The sequence below is a fragment of the Nerophis lumbriciformis genome, linkage group LG26, assembly GCF_033978685.3.
Source record: "Nerophis lumbriciformis linkage group LG26, RoL_Nlum_v2.1, whole genome shotgun sequence".
Lineage (NCBI taxonomy): Eukaryota > Metazoa > Chordata > Actinopteri > Syngnathiformes > Syngnathidae > Nerophis > Nerophis lumbriciformis.
Window position 1 is genome coordinate 6,119,205 of NC_084573.2, and position 18,789 is coordinate 6,137,993.

The 18,789-nt window shown below is 40.8% G+C and overlaps 1 protein-coding gene across 3 annotated transcripts in view; it reads right to left on the reverse strand.

Annotated features, from left to right (window-relative positions):
* Positions 1-234: 234 nt before the first annotated feature.
* The window catches only part of LOC133623988 (uncharacterized), a 36,348-nt gene continuing 17,793 nt past the window's right edge, over positions 235-18,789 (reverse strand). The window contains exons 1-2 of one of the 3 annotated variants that reach the window (XM_061987552.2): positions 18,573-18,703; positions 235-2,417 (exon numbers count right to left, since the gene is read on the reverse strand). In XM_061987552.2, the coding sequence (XP_061843536.2) occupies positions 823-2,417; positions 18,573-18,582 (1,605 nt within the window). In that variant the 5' untranslated portion in view covers positions 18,583-18,703 and the 3' untranslated portion in view covers positions 235-822. Of the gene's footprint in view, positions 2,418-11,731; positions 12,061-18,572; positions 18,704-18,789 lie in introns of those variants that run through there. The other 2 variants (XM_061987553.2, XM_072916190.1) reach the window with 2 other exon arrangements.

Here is an 18,789-nt window from a genome sequence, read left to right on the forward strand (position 1 = left end):
AAGTGTTAAAATGTATTTATCTGTTTTCATACACACAACCATTACCAATTTACCTTTGGTTGCATTCCATTCTTATTCCTCCTTTTAATTCTTTTTTTCTTCCACTTTCCCATCCTTAACCGGTTTTGGCACAAGCTGAATACATACCAGAAATCTGCGCAATATTAAATAGAACAAAATACATACTGACAAAAATTAACGACATATATTGTACTCAACTTTAGTTGAAGCATACATTGTTTATTGCATAAAGGTCTGGGGACATACATATAAAACAATAACAAAACAATATTCATATTACAAAAGAGAGTAATAAAGACAATAGAATGGATTATGGAGACCCAACAAATGACTCATAAAGTCACACATTTTAAAAGTAAATGATCTTGTATAAAACACAACTGCTAAAATGATGTATAAAGTAAATAATAATATGCTTCTAGAAGATGTTTCAGATGTGAACCAGTAAATATGAACTAAGAGGGATTTATGTGTACTCAAAAGCAAAGGTATGAACACATTTAAAACAAATATGTATATCATATAAATAAGTTCATACATAGAAACATTTACAACTAGAAATGAAAATATTTAACACTTCATTATTTCAAAAACATACATAAAACACCATTATGAATAAGTATAAAGGTGAATTATGAGTATCTATAAACACATTAAATGTTTATTGTATGTAACATATGTTTTGTACTGTTTATTTTCCCTTTTTCAGTCATATTGTTTTTGTTTTGTTTTTATTAAATAAAAGTACATAATGCTGTATATTAATGCAAGTTTTGACAGTATAATTCATATCCTGCATCTTCATTTGCTGCTGCTGTTCTCACCAGCACACTTGTGTTTCTTACACTGGTTCTTAGAAGAGAATCTTTCACCACACACACTGCAACTCAACACTTTCTCTGCTGTGTGTGTATTCATGTGTGCTACAAGCTTTGATCGTTCACAAAACCCTTTGTTGCAGCTCGAACAGGAGTATGGTTTTTCACCAGTGTGTGTTCTCATGTGTATTTTCACATGTGGACTTTGTGAAAACCTTTTACCACAAATTGAACACATAAAAGGTTTTTCTCTGGTGTGTATTCTCATGTGTACAATAAAATTGCTACTTTTTGCAAAACCTTTACCGCAGATTGAACAGGTAAAAGGTTTTTCTCCCGTGTGTATTCTCATGTGTACTTTCATATGTTTACCATGTGCAAAACCTTTACCACAAATTGAACAGGAAAAAGGTTTTTCTCCAGTATGGATTCCCATATGTACTTTCAGACTTGAACTTCTTGTGAAACTTTTGCCACAGGTTGAACAAGAAAAAGGCTTTTCCCCACTGTGTTTCCTCATGTGTATATTTAAACAATCCTTTTGTACAAAAGCTTTACCACATATTGAACAGGAAAATGGTTTTTCTCCGGTATGTATTCTCATGTGTACTTTAAAATTTGAACTTGTTGTAAAACCTTTACCACAGATTGAACAGGAAAAGGGGTTTTCCCCGCTGTGTTTTCGCATGTGTATTTTTAAACATTGCTTTTGTACAAAGGTTTTACCGCATATTGAACAGGAAAAAGGTTTTTCTCCGGTGTGTGTTCTCTTGTGTATGTTCAACACATTTTTTCGTGCAAATCTCTTACCACATTCTGTGCAGGAAAAATATTTTTCTCCAGTGTGTGTTCTTATGTGTTCTTTCAGAAGACTTGGGTATTTAAAGGTTTTGTCACAGTAAGAACACGTCAGGCGCGTCTTATCATCTTTAGAGTCTTCATCATCAGTGTCAGGAGAGTGTGACGTTGTGTCCTCACTATCTGATAGTGGAGCTAAGAGCTTGTCTGCTTGTGATCCTCCACAGTGGTCTCCATCAGCTTCTGTTATCATGTGTTGAGTTGAGCTGCTGCTTGGAGGCTCCGCCTCTCTCTTCTCCTCACTCTCACCTTTGACCTCATCATCTTCACTCTTCACAATGACACCAATCACTGGGAACTCAAGATGCTCTCCCTCCTGACTGATGCTGTGTTCCTCCTCCTCTTCTTTAATGTGAGGGGTCAGTGGGTACTCCTCTTCCTTTTTGATGTGCAGGGTCTGCAGCTCCGCAGCTTCCTCCTTAATGTGGGAGGGCTGTGGGTCCTCCGTCGCCATCCTGAAGCTCCACTTCTGCTGCTCAGGGAGAAGATGTTCATCATCACCTTCACTCTTCACAGGGACACCAGTCACTGGCATCTTGGTGACATCAACCTCCTCCAGTCCTTCAAGATGCTCTCCCTCTTGACTGATGCTGTGTTCCTCCTCTTCCTCTTTAAAATGAGGGGTGAGTGGGTCCTTCTTTCCCTTTTTAACGAGGGAGCGCTGTGGCTCCTCCTGCTCCATCCTGAAGCTCCACTCCTGTTGCAGATGTTTGCAGGACACTGGAAGACAAACATGCTTTAGAAAACTCCAGCTTTGCTCAGTCACAGGACCCATTCAGTACTTTTACATACATGTTGTTGGAATAATTGTTTGTAAGTTATCACAAAAGAAACGTTGTATTATGAATGTTGTCTTTCGAGGCCTAACAAGAGGAAGAAGGCTCGTAAAACTCCACTGTGATTTCAACACGGACAGATGGCAGGATCTGCTCAACTTCCAGAGGAACTCTCTTTGAAGTGTTAAACGAACTCTCTCTGAAGTATTTCACAAACTCTCTTCCAACTATTTGGTAACCGAGGTCAACGCTATTTACGACCCGCTGCCCTCTTGAAGTCCCTGTGGTCAGGAGACGGGAGGGGTTATCCATTGTCCTCCAACACCTGCCCCAGCTGGATCCAGGAAGAGCCCAAGCCCGAGAAATCCCACTTCTTGGTCTTCAAAGCGACCGAAAACAATGACTGTTTTACATACTCCCCATTCCTGCTGAGACATGTGTTGGTGCGTGAACATTGAATATTGTAATAAAGAGGAGACGAAAACCTTCTTCGTCAGAGCGTGGTGCAGGACTGTACAGAGAGTGCAGTGGCCATGTCTCTCCTCAATATTGAGTCTAAATTGAATTCTGTCTCTGTTTGATTCCTTGCCTTTTGTCTTGTTTAATAGATGTCCTCAGTGTTTGAACGTGACACATGTACTAAAAGAAAATCCAGACACTGTATGAACTGTCCTGATATCTATGTGGGGGCGAGGGCAGGTGGGTTTTTCAGTGTCTTGCTATGTTTGTTTGAGAGAATCTGTGCGTGTTTTTAGGCCTGATTTATTTTTTGCCAACGCTCCCGGATTTTCCGGGAGACTCCCGAAATTCAGCGCCTCTCCCGAAAACCTCCCGGGACAAATTTTCTCCCGAAAATCTCCCGAAATTCAGGCGGCGCTGGAGGCCACGCCCCCTCCAGCTCCAATATAAACAGCGTGCCTGATTAATGACGTTATAACTGTAGAATGATGGAGGGCGAGTTCTTGGTTTCTTATGTGGGTTTATTGTTAGGCAGTTTCATTAACGTCCTCCCAGCGCGGTAACAACACACAACAACAGCAGTCACGTTTTCGTCTACCGTAAAGCAGTTCCGTCTGCCGTAAACAGCAATGTTGTGACACTCTTAAACAGGACAATACTGCCATCTACTGTACATGCATATGTGACAATAACATCTAGGGCTTTTAGAGTGCAGTGCACAACTGCGCGCTCAACAAGGAGACGAAGCAGAAGAACGAGGAAGATGAAGAAATACGCTTGTAAGTTCCAAGCCGCAGCTGCGATTGGACCTGGATAGCCTCCGGGAAGAAGTAGTGGACTACCAAGTGCTTGGCAGTGAAGATCTTCCTCAGGAAGCAAAGATTGACCGGTTTTGTGCCATGCTAGGGAGAGATGGAAGATTCCAGACTCTAGTGCATTTGATGAAAGCACTTTTGTGCGTGCCACACAGCAATGCATCATCAGAGAGGGTGTTCAGCATGGATAGAAAAATAGTGACAGAGAATAGAACAAGGATGGACAATTCAACCCTTAACTCAACAATGAGTAGATGAATGTTATGTGTGTGTATATGTGTAAATAAATGAACACTGAAATTCAAGTATTTATTTTATTTATATATATATATATATATATATATATATATATATATATATATATATCTATATATATATATATAATAAAATAAATATATATAGCTAGAATTCACTGAAAGTCAAGTATTTCTTATATATATATATATATATATATATATATATATACCGTATTTTTCGTAGTATAAGTCGCACCGGAGTATAAGTCGCACCTACCGAAAATGCATAATAAAGAAGGAAAAAAACATAAATCGCACTGGAGCCCGGCCAAACTATGAAAAAAACTGCGACTTATAGTCCGAAAAATACGGTATATATATATATATATGAAATACTTGATTTGGTGAATTTTAGCTGTAAATATACTCCTCCTCTCTTAACCACGCCCCCGCCCCAACCCCGACCACGTCCCTCACCTCCCGAAATCGGAGGTCTCAAGGTTGGCAAGTATGTCTTAAAAGCCTCTAAAGGCTTAGTGGCCACATGCGTGGACAGCACCTTTTAGCTCTTATTTCCAAAATTGTGTACACTACTAAATTGGGGTCTTATGGCCGCTCATGTGGACACTTATACTGCCATCTGGTGGTGTTAGAAGAGTATAACATACAATGGAATTTGGAAAAAGTGTAAAAATTAGAATTAGCATGTCACTAAACATGAAGTACACGTTTGTGTACTTATGGACTAAGTACATCATATCAAAAGATGATACTTAGTTTTTATTCTAATTAGGGTCCAATAAGCCCAAATAGCAAAGAGAAATAAAAAAAAGCATGTAAACAAACAGCTTGGGCCTTAAGAGGTTAAATGAAAAGTGCTTTTAGTTATTGTATTGTACACCCGGAGCAATGGAGCTCCTACTTTTCGCTGTTTTCTGCTTAATTCTCGCGTCCGAGGATCCAATACACTCGGGACCAACTACAGCAGCTCAGTAACCTGAATCAAATCACGCCGGACGTTCAGCTGACTCATTTAACGCGGAGGGATCGAAATAATCCGAGCAACAAGGACTTTAGGAGGAGTTAAGAAAAGGAAACGTGGGAAAAAAGGTGGTGTCAAAACTGCGAATGAGGAAACAGCAGATAACCCGCCTCCCCTTGCCCTCCCTGACTATGGGGGAACGTCCAGTCCTTGCGAAATACACTTGATGAGCTTCAAGGAAACGCTGGCTTCCTCCAGGACTACAGAGACTGCTGTGCTGTGGTATTTACGGAGACAACGACGTGAACCCTTGATGGAGTTGGCATTCCATTTCGCTTGGATCGTGACGCACAAGCGGGCGGGAAATCCCGCGGAGGGGGCGTGTGCATCTACGTCAACACGCTGCAGCGCTGTCACTGTCAGAGGAAGACTGTGCACACCTTTTTTTTGTACTGTCCAGCTTTTCAGACACATCATATAGTTGATGTAGATGCCCATATTGGCTGTTCACATTTACTTTACAAAAGAGAAGTGTGGGATACTTCTCTTGTTGCCTTATTTGTATTTGACTTTATTAAAGGAGAACATTATCACCAGACCTATGTAAGCGTCAATATATACCTTGATGTTGCAGAAAAAAGACCATATATTTTTTTAACCGATTTCCGAACTCTAAATGGGTGAATTTTGGCGAATTAAACGCCTTTCTAATATTCGCTCTCGGAGTGATGACGTCACGTTGTGACGTCACATCGGGAAGCAATCCGCCATTTTCTCAAACACCGAGTCAAATCAGCTCTGTTATTTTCCGTTTTTTCGACTGTTTTCCGTACCTTGGAGACATCATGCCTCGTCGGTGTGTTGTCGGAGGGTGTAACAACACGAACAGGGACGGATTCAAGTTGCACCAGTGGCCCAAAGATGCCAAAGTGGCAAGAAATTGGACGTTTGTTCCGCACACTTTACCGACGAAAGCTATGCTACGACAGAGATGGCAAGAATGTGTGGATATCCTGCGACACTCAAAGCAGATGCATTTCCAACGATAAAGTCAAAGAAATCTGCCGCCAGACCCCCATTGAATCTGCCGGAGTGTGTGAGCAATTCAGGGACAAAGGACTTCGGTAGCACGGCAAGCAATGGCGGCAGTTTGTTCCCGCAGACGAGCAAGCTAAACCCCCTGGATGTCTTGGCTCACACCGTCCCTTATGCCACCGAAGATGATCAAGAGAAGAATATCGACCCTAGCTTCCCTGGCCTGCTGACATGAGGGTATGTCTACAGAATATATTAATTGATGAAAATTGGGCTGTCTGCACTCTCAAAGTGCATGTTGTTGCCAAATGTATTTCATATGCTGTAAACCTAGTTCATAGTTGTTAGTTTCCTTTAATGCCAAACAAACACATACCAATCGTTGGTTAGAAGGTGATCGCCGAATTCGTCCTCGCTTTCTCCCGTGTCGCTGGCTGTCGTGTCGTTTTCGTCGGTTTCGCTTGCATACGGTTCAAACCGATATGGCTCAATAGCTTCAGTTTCTTCTTCAATTTCGTTTTCGCTACCTGCTTCCACACTACAACCATCCGTTTCAATACATGCGTAATCTGTTGAATCGCTTAAGCCGCTGAAATCCGAGTCTGAATCCGAGCTAATGTCGCTATAGCTTGCTGTTCTTTCCGCCACGTTTGTTTGGCTTCACTATGTGACGTCACAGGAAAATGGACGGGTGTTTATAACGATGGTTAAAATCAGGCACTTTGAAGCTTCTTTTTTTAGGGATATTGCGTGATGGGTTAAATTTTGAAAAAAACTTCGAAAAATATAATAAGCCACTGGGAACTGATTTTTAATGGTTTTAACCATTCTGAAATTGTGATAATGTTCCCCTTTAAATGTATTTATATTATCATTTGGTGCAGCCGGGCCGGAGCAGGAGGGGATAGAAAGGGAAAAAAAGGAAGACAGAGGGGGAAATTGTGGGGACAAGAGGGGGATAAGACAGAGAGACAAAAACAACAACAGCAAACACAACAATAACAACAACAACAACCCTATGCAGTTTGCGTATAGGGCACACAGAGGAGTGGTGGATGCTTCACCCACGCTTCTTAACATTCTATTTTAACATCTAGGAGGGAAATAAAACCCACGCTAGACTTTATTTGTTGATTTTTCCTCTGCTTTTAACACTATCCAACCTCATATACTAGCCGAAAAGCTGATCAGGGATTTTAATCGGAGTTTTAATCTGACTGTTTGGATTGTAGATTTTTTTAATTGATCGCATACTTGCCAACCTTGAGACCTCCGATTTTGGGAGGTGGGGGGTGGGGGGGCGTGGTCCGGGGGGGGCGTGGTCCGGGTGGGGCGGGGGCGTGGCTAAGAGGGGAGGAGTATATTTACAGCTAGAATTCACCAAGTCAAGTATTTCATATATATATATATATATATATATATATATATATATATATATATACTGTATATATACACATATGTATATATATATATATATATATATATATATATATATATATATATATAATAAAAAAAAAAAAAAAAAAAAAAAAAAAAAAATATATATATATATATATATATATATATATATATATAGCTAGAATTAACTGAAAGTGAAGTATTTTCTTATATATAAGAAATACTTATATATATATATATATATATATATATATATATATATATATATATATATATATAAGTATTTCTTATATATAAGAAAATACTTCACTTTCAGTTAATTCTAGCTATATATATATATATATATATATATATATATATATATATATATATATATATATATATATATATATATCAAGAGGGACAGAGACAGCGCACAGTGCATGTGGATCACATGTTACCATGGCGAGAAAACATGGAGAGACTGCCAGTTATCTAGTCTCCACCAGTTGCAGAAAATGTGCCATCAGTACAACTGGACAGTGCTGTTTCAGTTCCATCACCAGGACCATCAGTGAGTCAGACACAAACTAGTCTCATCATTGAACCAGATTCAAGGGCTGCTGAGTTGCCATCATCAGAACCCAGATCACCCACAACAAAAACCCCACCAGTGATCCGCAGTTACCCAGAAAGGTTTCGAGTACCACCAAAAAAACTGAATCTCTGAAAACAGTATAAAAATCTGTGTTAAAGGTGTACAAATACTGTTTGTATAATAAGCATGTTATTGTTTACAAATGAGGGTTAAGAGTTCAGTACTAAAAAAAAAAGAAAAGAATGTGGCTTAAGTACAGTTTTTTATTTGAGCTGCTGTATTTTTTGGTTGGGTTGTTTGGGTGATCTATGTTTGTCTGTTGCCATCTCCTGGTGAATGTTGGCTATAGCGTACTGGGGTTACTTTTTGGTTGGCCAACGATTTACGTGGTGTTGCGCACCTGACGTCAAGTGTGTTAGTCTGTTCTGAAGTCTACAGTAAAGAGACGTACTTCATCACCTCGCCTGTTTATTGCCTCCAACTCAATATATTACAACAACATCGCTCCATGCAGACTCTCCAGGTCCGCATGGAGCTGGAGGGGGCGTGGCCTCCAGGTCCGCCTGAATTTCGGGAGAAAATTTGTCCCGGGAGGTTTTCGGGAGAGGCGCTGAATTTCGGGAGTCTCCCGGAAAATCCGGGAGGGTTGGCAAGTATGACTTATCGATCCCAACAAGTCAAGGTGAATGGTATTTGATCTGAGACTATGTCTACACTAAACCGGAGAACTCCTTAAACTAATAATTATTTAGCCTAAACCCCTTTCAGCCACACTAAACTATCGTTTAATGGCCTACTGAAATGCGATTATCTTATTTAAACGGGGATAGCAGGTCCATTCTATGTGTCATACTTGATCATTTCGCGATATTGCCATATTTTTGCTGAAAGGATTTAGTAGAGAACATCGACGATAAAGTTCGCAACTTTTGGTCGCTGATAAAAAAGCCTTGCCTGTACCGGAAGTAGCAGACGAGTAGCGTGACCTCACTTTACTTTCCAAGTACGACCCATTTGTAGGACTAAACGATATAAGAGTACTTTTGTACCTGCTGCCATCACACACAACATGGTGATTTTATTTATTTATTATGCCATAGCACTTTAACCACAATTGTTATTGGTTTATTAGGTATTATCTACTCAGTGGCCTAGTGGTTAGAGTGTCCGCCCTGAGATCGGTAGGTTGTGAGTTCAAACCCCAGCCGAGTCATACCAAAGACTATAAAAATGGGACCCATTACTTCCCTGCTTGGCACTCAGCATCAAGGGTTGGAATTGGGGGTTAAATCACCAAAAATGATTCCCGGGCGCAGCCACCGGTGCTGCTCACTGCTCCCCTCACCTCCCAGGGGGTGATCAAGGGTGATGGGTCAAATGCAGAGAATAATTTCGCCACACCTAGTGTGTGTGTGACAATCATTGGTACTTTAACTTTATTCTATTTTATTGTTCTACTGTGTGCCTGTATACCAGTGATCGTTGGTGGGCTTTTAAAAATGTTATGTTTTATATAACTTGCTTCATTCTGTCTTGATGCTGAATTACAAATGTCTGCACAACTATTTTACCTCCGGGTACCATTAAAGAAACCTTGACAAACATGCCTCTCCTTACAACATTGTTTACAGGAAAAGAAGACCAAGCCAGGGCCGGGGGACATTTTTACTAGAGATGGGTGGTATTAGGCTCGAGTTATACTGTATATCAATTTTATCTTATAATTTGTGTTTATTGTTGCAGATGATATAAAAATAATATTTTGTTTTATTTCCTCCTCTCCTCTCATACGTCTTGCCCCCACTAGCTTCTGTAGTACTCGCCAGTCCCCTTACTTCCTTAGCAGAGATTCAAAACTAACGCTAACGAGAGTGAGAAGTTTGTTCCAAAGAAAAGAAAAGTGTTTTTTTTTAAAAACAGCACAAAAACTGATTCCTGCATCTGAAACCAAAGCCCCCAGACGAGTGCGACATTTTTCACGTGACTTATCTCAATGTCGGAGATTATTGTGTATATGAATGCAATGTGCAACATCTTTGTTAAAAAAAAGTTAAAGTACCAATGATTGTCACACACACACTAGGTGTGGCGAAATTATTCTCTGCATTTGACCCATCACCCTTGATCACCCCCTGGGAGGTGAGGGGAGCGGTGAGCAGCAGCAGTGGCCGCACCCGGGAATCATTTTTGGTGATTTAACCCCCAATTCCAAACCTTGATGCTGAGTGCCAAGCAGGGAGGTAATGGCGCCCATTTTTATAGTCTTTGGTATGACTTGGAACTTTTGTATTTTATTCGAGACAGAAGTATTGCTTCCTAATTTAGTTCTATGAAATGTATCTCGTAAAAAGTTACTAATGTATAAATGGTCTCAAATGAACATTATTTAAATTAAGATTTTGCTAAGAGTAAGATGCAGTGTCATTTCAAACTACTAGTTTTTAATTAAGTAGGCGATAAGGGGCAGTATAGCTCGGTTGGTATGGTGGCCGTGTCGGCAACTTGAGGGTTCCAGGTTTGATCCCCGCTTCTGCCATCCTCGTCTCTGCCGTTGTGTCCTTGGGCAAGACACTTTACACACCTGCTCCCAGTGCCACCCACACTGGTTTAAATGTAACTTAAATATTGTGTTTCACTATGTAAAAGCGCTTTGAGTCACTAGAGAAAAGCGCTATATAAATATAATTCACTTTGCAAGTAAAAGAAAAACATGTTTTGATTTATATCGGCCTTTTGTATTCTTTTTTTTTTTTTAAGTAGGGAAAAATAGTAATTTGAATTTTGCAATATATTATTTATTTATATAATTATTAATAAAGCCAATTTAAAACAGGTTGCAAAGGCTATTCATGTAGTTGTTGACATATGCAGGAAAACACTACATCCTTTTCAGTTGTATTATTTTATCAAAACTATTATTACCGTAATCTAAAATGTTAACTTAATGTTACTATCTGGTTTTTGCTCCCATATTTCCCGAGTGGGACTCAAAGATGTAAACCTTTGACTATACACACAAAAGACCTATTCCTCGCAAATATTGTTCACAAATCTGTGTTAGTGAGCATTTCTTCTTTGGCGAGATAATCCATTCCGCCTCACAGGTGTGGCATATAAAGATGCTGACGAAACGGCGTGATTACTGCACAGGTGTGCCAAAGGCAGCCAACCATAAAAGACCACGCTGGAACATGCAGTTTTATCACACAGTACAATACAAATTTGTTTATTTAACGTGTAATTTCAGTCGCCATGTGGGAAAGAATGCAGTATCGTTATTTGTTCTGTTCAAATAAAAACAAGTAAATTTATCTCCGCAATCAACTATTTTACTTTCACTTTTTGACAATACTGCTCTGTAATTTAATGTGCTGAATGCATGCATAAAGGGGTGACCGTTTCTAATGTCCCTGCAGTGTTTCCGTAGCATGCGCACAAATGTTGCGCAGTGTTTCCGTAGCATGCGCACAAATGTTGCGCAGTGTTGCAAGCGCAGCAATAAAGATAGCTTCCATGTAATCTCACGCAAGCAGTGTTGCAATGCGCTTTATTTAACACATCCACCCACTTAACTTATTCCAAGTGTTCTTTCATCTTAATAATCAAATATTAAGTTTTGCTGGAGAAAGTTCCTCTGCTATCTTTCTTTCTAACACTACAATTATATATTCAACAACCAGTTCGTCGCTGATTCACCAACAATCTCATAATTTCTATTTTAAACATGTTCACACAATCACAACACTTCATACTCACACTTGATCTCTTCTTAGCGATGAGTTTTGATCACTTCCGCCCCTCTTTGTTAGCAGCTAACATGCTAAGCTAACTAGCAAGCTAAGCTAGCTGGCTAGCAAGCTCAGCCTGAGAAGAGATGCGTCAAAGTTCACGGAGACGAGTTGAGTCAATCCTGACACGAAGAACTAATAAAGTCGAGTTTTTCCTACGATGGACGAATGAGTACAAAGGTAAAAATTAGAGAAGTAATGCAGAACTGCTATGTTACGTTTTGCGACACGAATAATACTGGAAAACGCAAGTTCCGCGCATGCGCAAGGAACACTTCCCTTCACATGCTCTGGCAATATAACCAGAGCTGACCATCACCATCTGCTGGCGACATTGTGTATTACAGTCAGTTGAGCTGCATATCATGACCATACTTGCCAACCCTCCCAAATTTTCCAGGAGACTCCCGAAATTCAGCGCCTCTCCCGAAAACCTCCCGGGACAAATATTCTCCCGAAAATCTCCCGATTTTCAGCCCATGCGGACCTGAGTGAGGACAGCCTTTTTTCAGACGGGAGGACAACAGGGTGACAAGAACTAAATCATCCAGACTAGAGATAAATTATATGAATATGTTTATCTTACCTAAAAATAAATATATTTATTAATAAAAATTAAAAAAAACTAAATACATTTTCACTATATTTTGCTAAAAACATCATAATTAATTGTATTTATATTTGTATTTTTTCTGACTCCTTATTACATCCAGCCATAGAATTATGCATTAAAATAAACATATTTGAAATAATTAATTTTAAATGATCATAATAATTCATTTAAAATGACCATATTTAATTATTAAAATAATTGCTTGTTTATCGACAACTTTAGCATTTTATTCATTACATTTTAAAGCTCTCAGAAGCCAAGTTATGTTACATTCCTTAATATTTATTTATGCAAGTTTGAAGTATCAATTATCTGAACACAGTTTTGTTTGCATATTTTCAGGATATTTATATATATATATATATATATATATATATATATATATATATATATATATATATATATATGTATGTATGAAATACTTCACTTGGTGAATTACAGCTGTCAATATACTCCTCCCCTCTTAACCACGCCCCGCCCCACCCCCGACCACGCCCCCAACCCCCCAAAATCGGAGGTCTCAAGGTTGGCAAGTATGATCATGACACAAACCACTTGGAAGATTCCCGCTTCTCAAACCTGCAGTATACGATATATATATATATATACATATATATATATACACATATATATATATATATATATATATATATATATATATATATATATATATATATATATATATATATATATATATATATATATATATATATATATATATATATATATATATATACACATACTATTTATGGCAATGGAGGAGACAATGAAACGGTAAATAATAACAGCAGGTAAAAAAATGTGTTAACGATACATTAGTGTGGTACGCTCAAAATTAGACCACCGTTTCATCCATCCATCCATTTCTCTACCGCTTCTCCCTTTTGTGGGGTGCTGGAGCCTATCTCAGCTGCAAGTATACCATACTTGCCAACCTTGAGACCCCAGAATTAGGGAGATATTCAAAAGGCCCATTAAGAATATGTGAGCCATTCCTTCCTTGTTTACTTCCCTGACAACCTTCAGGCAACTAAGGTTTTGTAATCAATCAGAAATATCCATCTCCCCGATTGTCCCTCAAGCAACTGAAATGCATGTCCAGTCAAGTGTGGAGATTGTTTTGCATATATTACCCATCAGGCCTGGTAAATGGGTTAAATGGGTGTATTCTTGGATTGTGTATAGTACTACTAGACATTTTTTGTGTTATGTATCACGTATTTTAACGTTTTGTTTGTTTTTGATTAATTATCCATCCATCCAGCCATCTTCTTCCGCTTATCCGAGGTCGGGTTGCGGGGGCAGCAGCCTAAGCAGGGGAAGCACAGACTTCCCTCTCCCCAGCCACTTCGTCCAGCTCCTCACGGGGGATCCAGAGGCGATCCCAGGCCAGCCGGGAGAGACAGTCTTCCCAACGTGTCCTGGGTCTTCCCCGTGGCCTCCTACAGGTCGGATGACCGAAACACCTCCCTTGGGAGGCGTTCTGGTGGCATCCTGACCAGATGCCCGAACCACCTCATCTGGCTCCTCTCCATGTGGAGGAGCAGCGGCTTTACTTTGAGCTCCTCCCGGATGACAAAGCTTCTCACCCTATCTCTAACCCTAAAAAGCCACAAAATGCAACGGGTCCATCAGACCCACAAACGCTGGCTGAGTAACAACAATATGAAGGTTGCACGGAAAATTTCTCTGCCAGTTTCTGCATCCCACAGGGATTCTTCTTTTGTGTTTCTGCACCTGCGGTTCCCACACAAGGTTGCAACATTGTTTGTCAACACTGTCTGCTCTCATTTTCTCGCACATTTGACCCTCTGATGTTCTGTGTACCTACACACTGTCCTCCTCCTGTCTAGGCCTGCAGTGTGTGTGTGTGTGTGTGTGTGTGTGTGTGTGTGTGTGCTACACAGAACATCTATTTCCACACTTCTATTAACCCTGGGTCCAGTGGACCCGGACATCTTATATGTAATAGAAATGTGTATGGTGTGTGGTTATTAAATATGTATTCTGATATATGTTCTTCACAGAAAATGAGCCAAAGTCAGTGAGTCTCAGTTTGAAAAAATAATCAATTGTATCATTTTTCTTTTAATAAAAAATGAAAATGGGTCCCACAGACCCGAACACCACACAAGGGCTAAGGGAGAGCCCCGCCACCCGGCGGAGGAAACTCTTTTTGGCCGCTTGTACCCGTGATCTTGTCCTTTCGGTCATAACCCAAAGCTCATGACCATAGGTGAGGATGGGAACGTAGATCGACCACAACGGATCGATACAGCGTCCGCATTACTGAATACGCCGCACCGATCCGCCTGTCGATCTCACGATCTACTCTTCCCTCACTCGTGAACAAGACTCCGAGGTACTGGAACTCCTCCACTTGGGGCTGGGTCTCCTCCCCGACCCGGAGATGGCACTCCACCCTTTTCCGGGCGAGAACCATGGACTCGGACTTGGAGGTGCTGATTCCCATTTGATTAAAGGGGAACATTATCACAATTTCAGAATTGTTAAAACCATTAAAAATCAGTTCCCATTGGCTTATTTTATTTTTCGAAGTTTTTTTCAAAATTTTACCCATCACGCAATATCCCTAAAAAAAGCTTCAAAGTGCCTGATTTTAACCATCGTTATAAACACCCGTCCATTTTCCTGTGACGTCACATAGTGATGCCAACACAAACAAACATGGCGGAAAGAACAGCAAGCTATAGCGACATTAGCTCGGATTCAGACTCGGATTTCAGCGGTTTAAGCGATTCAACAGATTACGCATGTATTGAAACGGATGGTTGTAGTGTGGAGGCAGGTAGAGAAAACGAAATTGAAGAAGAAACTGAAGCTATTGAGCCATATCGGTTTGAACCGTATGCAAGCGAAACCGAGGAAAACGACACGACAGCCAGCGACACGGGAGAAAGCGAGGACGAATTCGGCGATCGCCTTCTAACCAACGATTGGTATGTGTTTGTTTGGCATTAAAGGAAACTAACAACTATGAACTAGGTTTACAGCATATGAAATACATTTGGCAACAACATGCACTTTGAGAGTGCAGACAGCCCAATTTTCATCAATTAATATATTCTGTAGACATACCCTCATGTCAGCAGGCCAGGGAAGCTAGGGTCGATATCCTTCTCTTGATTATCTTCGGTGGCATAAGGGACGGTGTGAGCCAAGACATCCAGGGGGTTTAGCTCGCTCGTCTGCGGGAACAAACTGCCGCCGTTGCTTGCCGTGCTACCGAGGTCCTTTGTCCCTGAATTGCTCACACACTCCGGCAGATTCAATGGGGGTCTGGCGGTAGATTTCTTTGACTTTATCGTTGGATATGCATCTGCTTTGAGTGTCGCAGGATATCCACACATTCTTGCCATCTCTGTTGTAGCATAGCTTTCGTCGGTAAAGTGTGCGGAACAAACGTCCAATTTCTTGCCACTTTCGCATCTTTGGGCCACTGGTGCAACTTGAATCCGTCCCTGTTCGTGTTGTTACACCCTCCGACAACACACCGACGAGGCATGATGTCTCCAAGGTACGGAAAACAGTCGAAAAAACGGAAAATAACAGAGCTGATTTGACTCGGTGTTTGAGAAAATGGCGGATTGCTTCCCGATTGCTCCGAGAGCGAATATTAGAAAGGCGTTTAATTCGCCAAAATTCACCCATTTAGAGTTCGGAAATCGGTTAAAAAAAAAAAAGGTCTTTTTTCTGCAACATCAAGGTATATATTGACGCTTACATAGGTCTGGTGATAATGTTCCCCTTTAATACATTTTGATTAATTAGACTACGGGTTAGAAATAATCTGTGCACCTTACACCTGTGTCTGCGCTTCATTAGGCTACTGTATGCTAACTGGAATTTGGTCAGATCTAGGCTTATTTTGAAAGGTTTAGAGGAAAATATAAAACATCACCAAGAGGTTAGTGCTACCTTACTTCACTTGACACCTACGGTATTTAAAGAAGAAAATATTGGAGGCACATCATGTTTTTACATCTCAGGGGTCCACAAATGTAATATTAATCCGTGAAAGACAAAGTTGGATTCATGTGTACATCGCTAAGTAACGTATTTGATTGACAGAACGAGTGCCGTGCTGCTGTGATCGTGACGCTAATGAGAAAAAGGACAAGATTGTTTGCAGTTGATTTCCTGCTACAACTATTACCGTATTTTTTGGAGTATAAGTCGCACCGGAGTATAAATCGCACCTGCCAAAAATGCATAATAAAAAAGGAAAAAAAACATATATAAGTCGCACTGGAGTTCGGCCAAACTATGAAAAAAACTGCGACTTATAGTCCGAAAAATACGGTAGTCTCATCTACAATTCATGTCTGCAGTTGTTTTTATGGTGTGAAATTGATATTTTGTCTTATTATGTAGCTGTAGATGTCCCTGTTGTTCAGCAATGTTTGGTAGCGATATCAGGATCCATCCATCTTCAACCGCTTATCCGGAATCGGGTCGCGGGGACAAAGGCTCCAGCAGAGACCCCCAGACTTCCCTCTCCAGAGCAACATTAGCAACTTCCTCCTGGGGAGTCCCAAAGCGTTTCCAGGCCAGAGAGGAGATGTAATCCCCCCATCTGGTCCTTGGCCTGCCGCGGGGTCTCCTCCCAGTGGGACGTGCAACGAGGAACTCCATAGGGAGACGCTCGTGAGGCATCCGCACGAGATGCCCGAACCACCTAAGCTGGCTCCTTTCCAAGCGAATGAGCAGCGGCTCTACTCCGAGGAGTATGCCTATCCCAGGGGTCGGCAACCCGCGGCTCTTTGATCACTCTGATGCGGCTCAGCTGCATACTTGCCGACCCTCCCGATTTTCCCGGGAGATTTCCGAATTTCGGTGCCTCTCGCAGAAACCTCCCGGGATTAATATTCACCGAATTTCGACGTATTAATAATAATAGGGGTATCCAATGATGGTGAAGCATTTAACGCCCTCCACAATCTGTACAAAGAGCGCCAGCCCAGCCTTTTGTTGTATGCATCTGTTACTTGAACACATAAGTGACAGCAAGGCATACTTGGTCAACAGCCACACAGGTTACACTGACGGTGGCCATATAAAACAACTTTAACACTCTTACTAATAATGCGCATAATTACTAATAACACAAAAAAAACATTTATTTTTTTCAATCATTCGAGTAGTCTTGTGTAATGCAGTATTTTGTGTCTATTTAGGTATGGTTAACCTGAGTGCTGAAATCGTGGAAAAATATATGTTCTTAGCGCGCCTGAAATGGGCTGTCTGCACTCTCAAAGTGCATGTTGTTGCCAAATGTATTTCATATGCTGTAAACCTAGTTCATAGTTGTTAGTTTCCTTTAATGCCAAACAAACACATACCAATCGTTGGTTAGAAGGCGATCGCCGAATTCGTCCTCGCTTTCTCCCGTGTCGCTGGCTGTCGTGTCGTTTTTGTTGTTTTCGCTTGCATACGGTTCAAACCGATATGGCTCAATAGCTTCAGTTTCTTCTTCAATTTCGTTTTCGCTACCTGCCTCCACACTACAACATCCGTTTCAATACATGCGTAATCTGTTGAATCGCTTAAGCCGCTGAAATCCGAGTCTGAATCCGAGCTAATGTCGCTATAGCTTGCTGTTCTATGCGCCATGTTTGTTTGTGTTGGCATCACTATGTGACGTCACAGGAAAATGGACGGGTGTATATAACGATGGTTAAAATCAGGCACTTTGAAGCTTTTTTTTAGGGATATGGCGTGATGGGTAAAATTTTGAAAAAAACTTCGAAAAATATAATAAGCCACTGGGAACTGATTTTTAATGGTTTTAACAATTCTGAAATTGTGATAATGTTCCCCTTTAACGAACCACTTCTTTTCAATCCCTCTATTTGAGCGACTGGAACACCCAAAAACCGAACAGCAATATGACATTTTCTGCTCAAACTCTACACTCACTTGTTTTAATGCTACGCTCAAGCCACTTGACCAAATGAAGCCACGAAGAAGAAAAAGGGATGTGATTTCATATGCAACCCCCCTATATGTGGTCCAAAAAAAAATACTGTGGACCTCGGCAGGTGCCAAAATGATCTAATCAGCATGCCTTCAAAATAAACTCGGGACAACCTGTGCACTGTAAATAGGGAACACCTGATCTGTTATAAGCTATTATTTGGCGTACCTCTAGTCGGAGCCCAAGTGCAACACTTACCACAAACCATGCTTCAGATCGCTCCATCTCTGATTTGGGTGACACCTGGGGTGGCCTATCAGATTCTGGGGTGGCACATGCCACCCTCGCCCACCCCCTAGACACACCACTGGCAGATTCGATACCAGCCTAAGGCACAAAAGAAAGTGTTAAAATGCATTGGTCTGTTTTCAGACACACAACAACCATGACCAAATTACCTTTTGTTGTGTTCCAA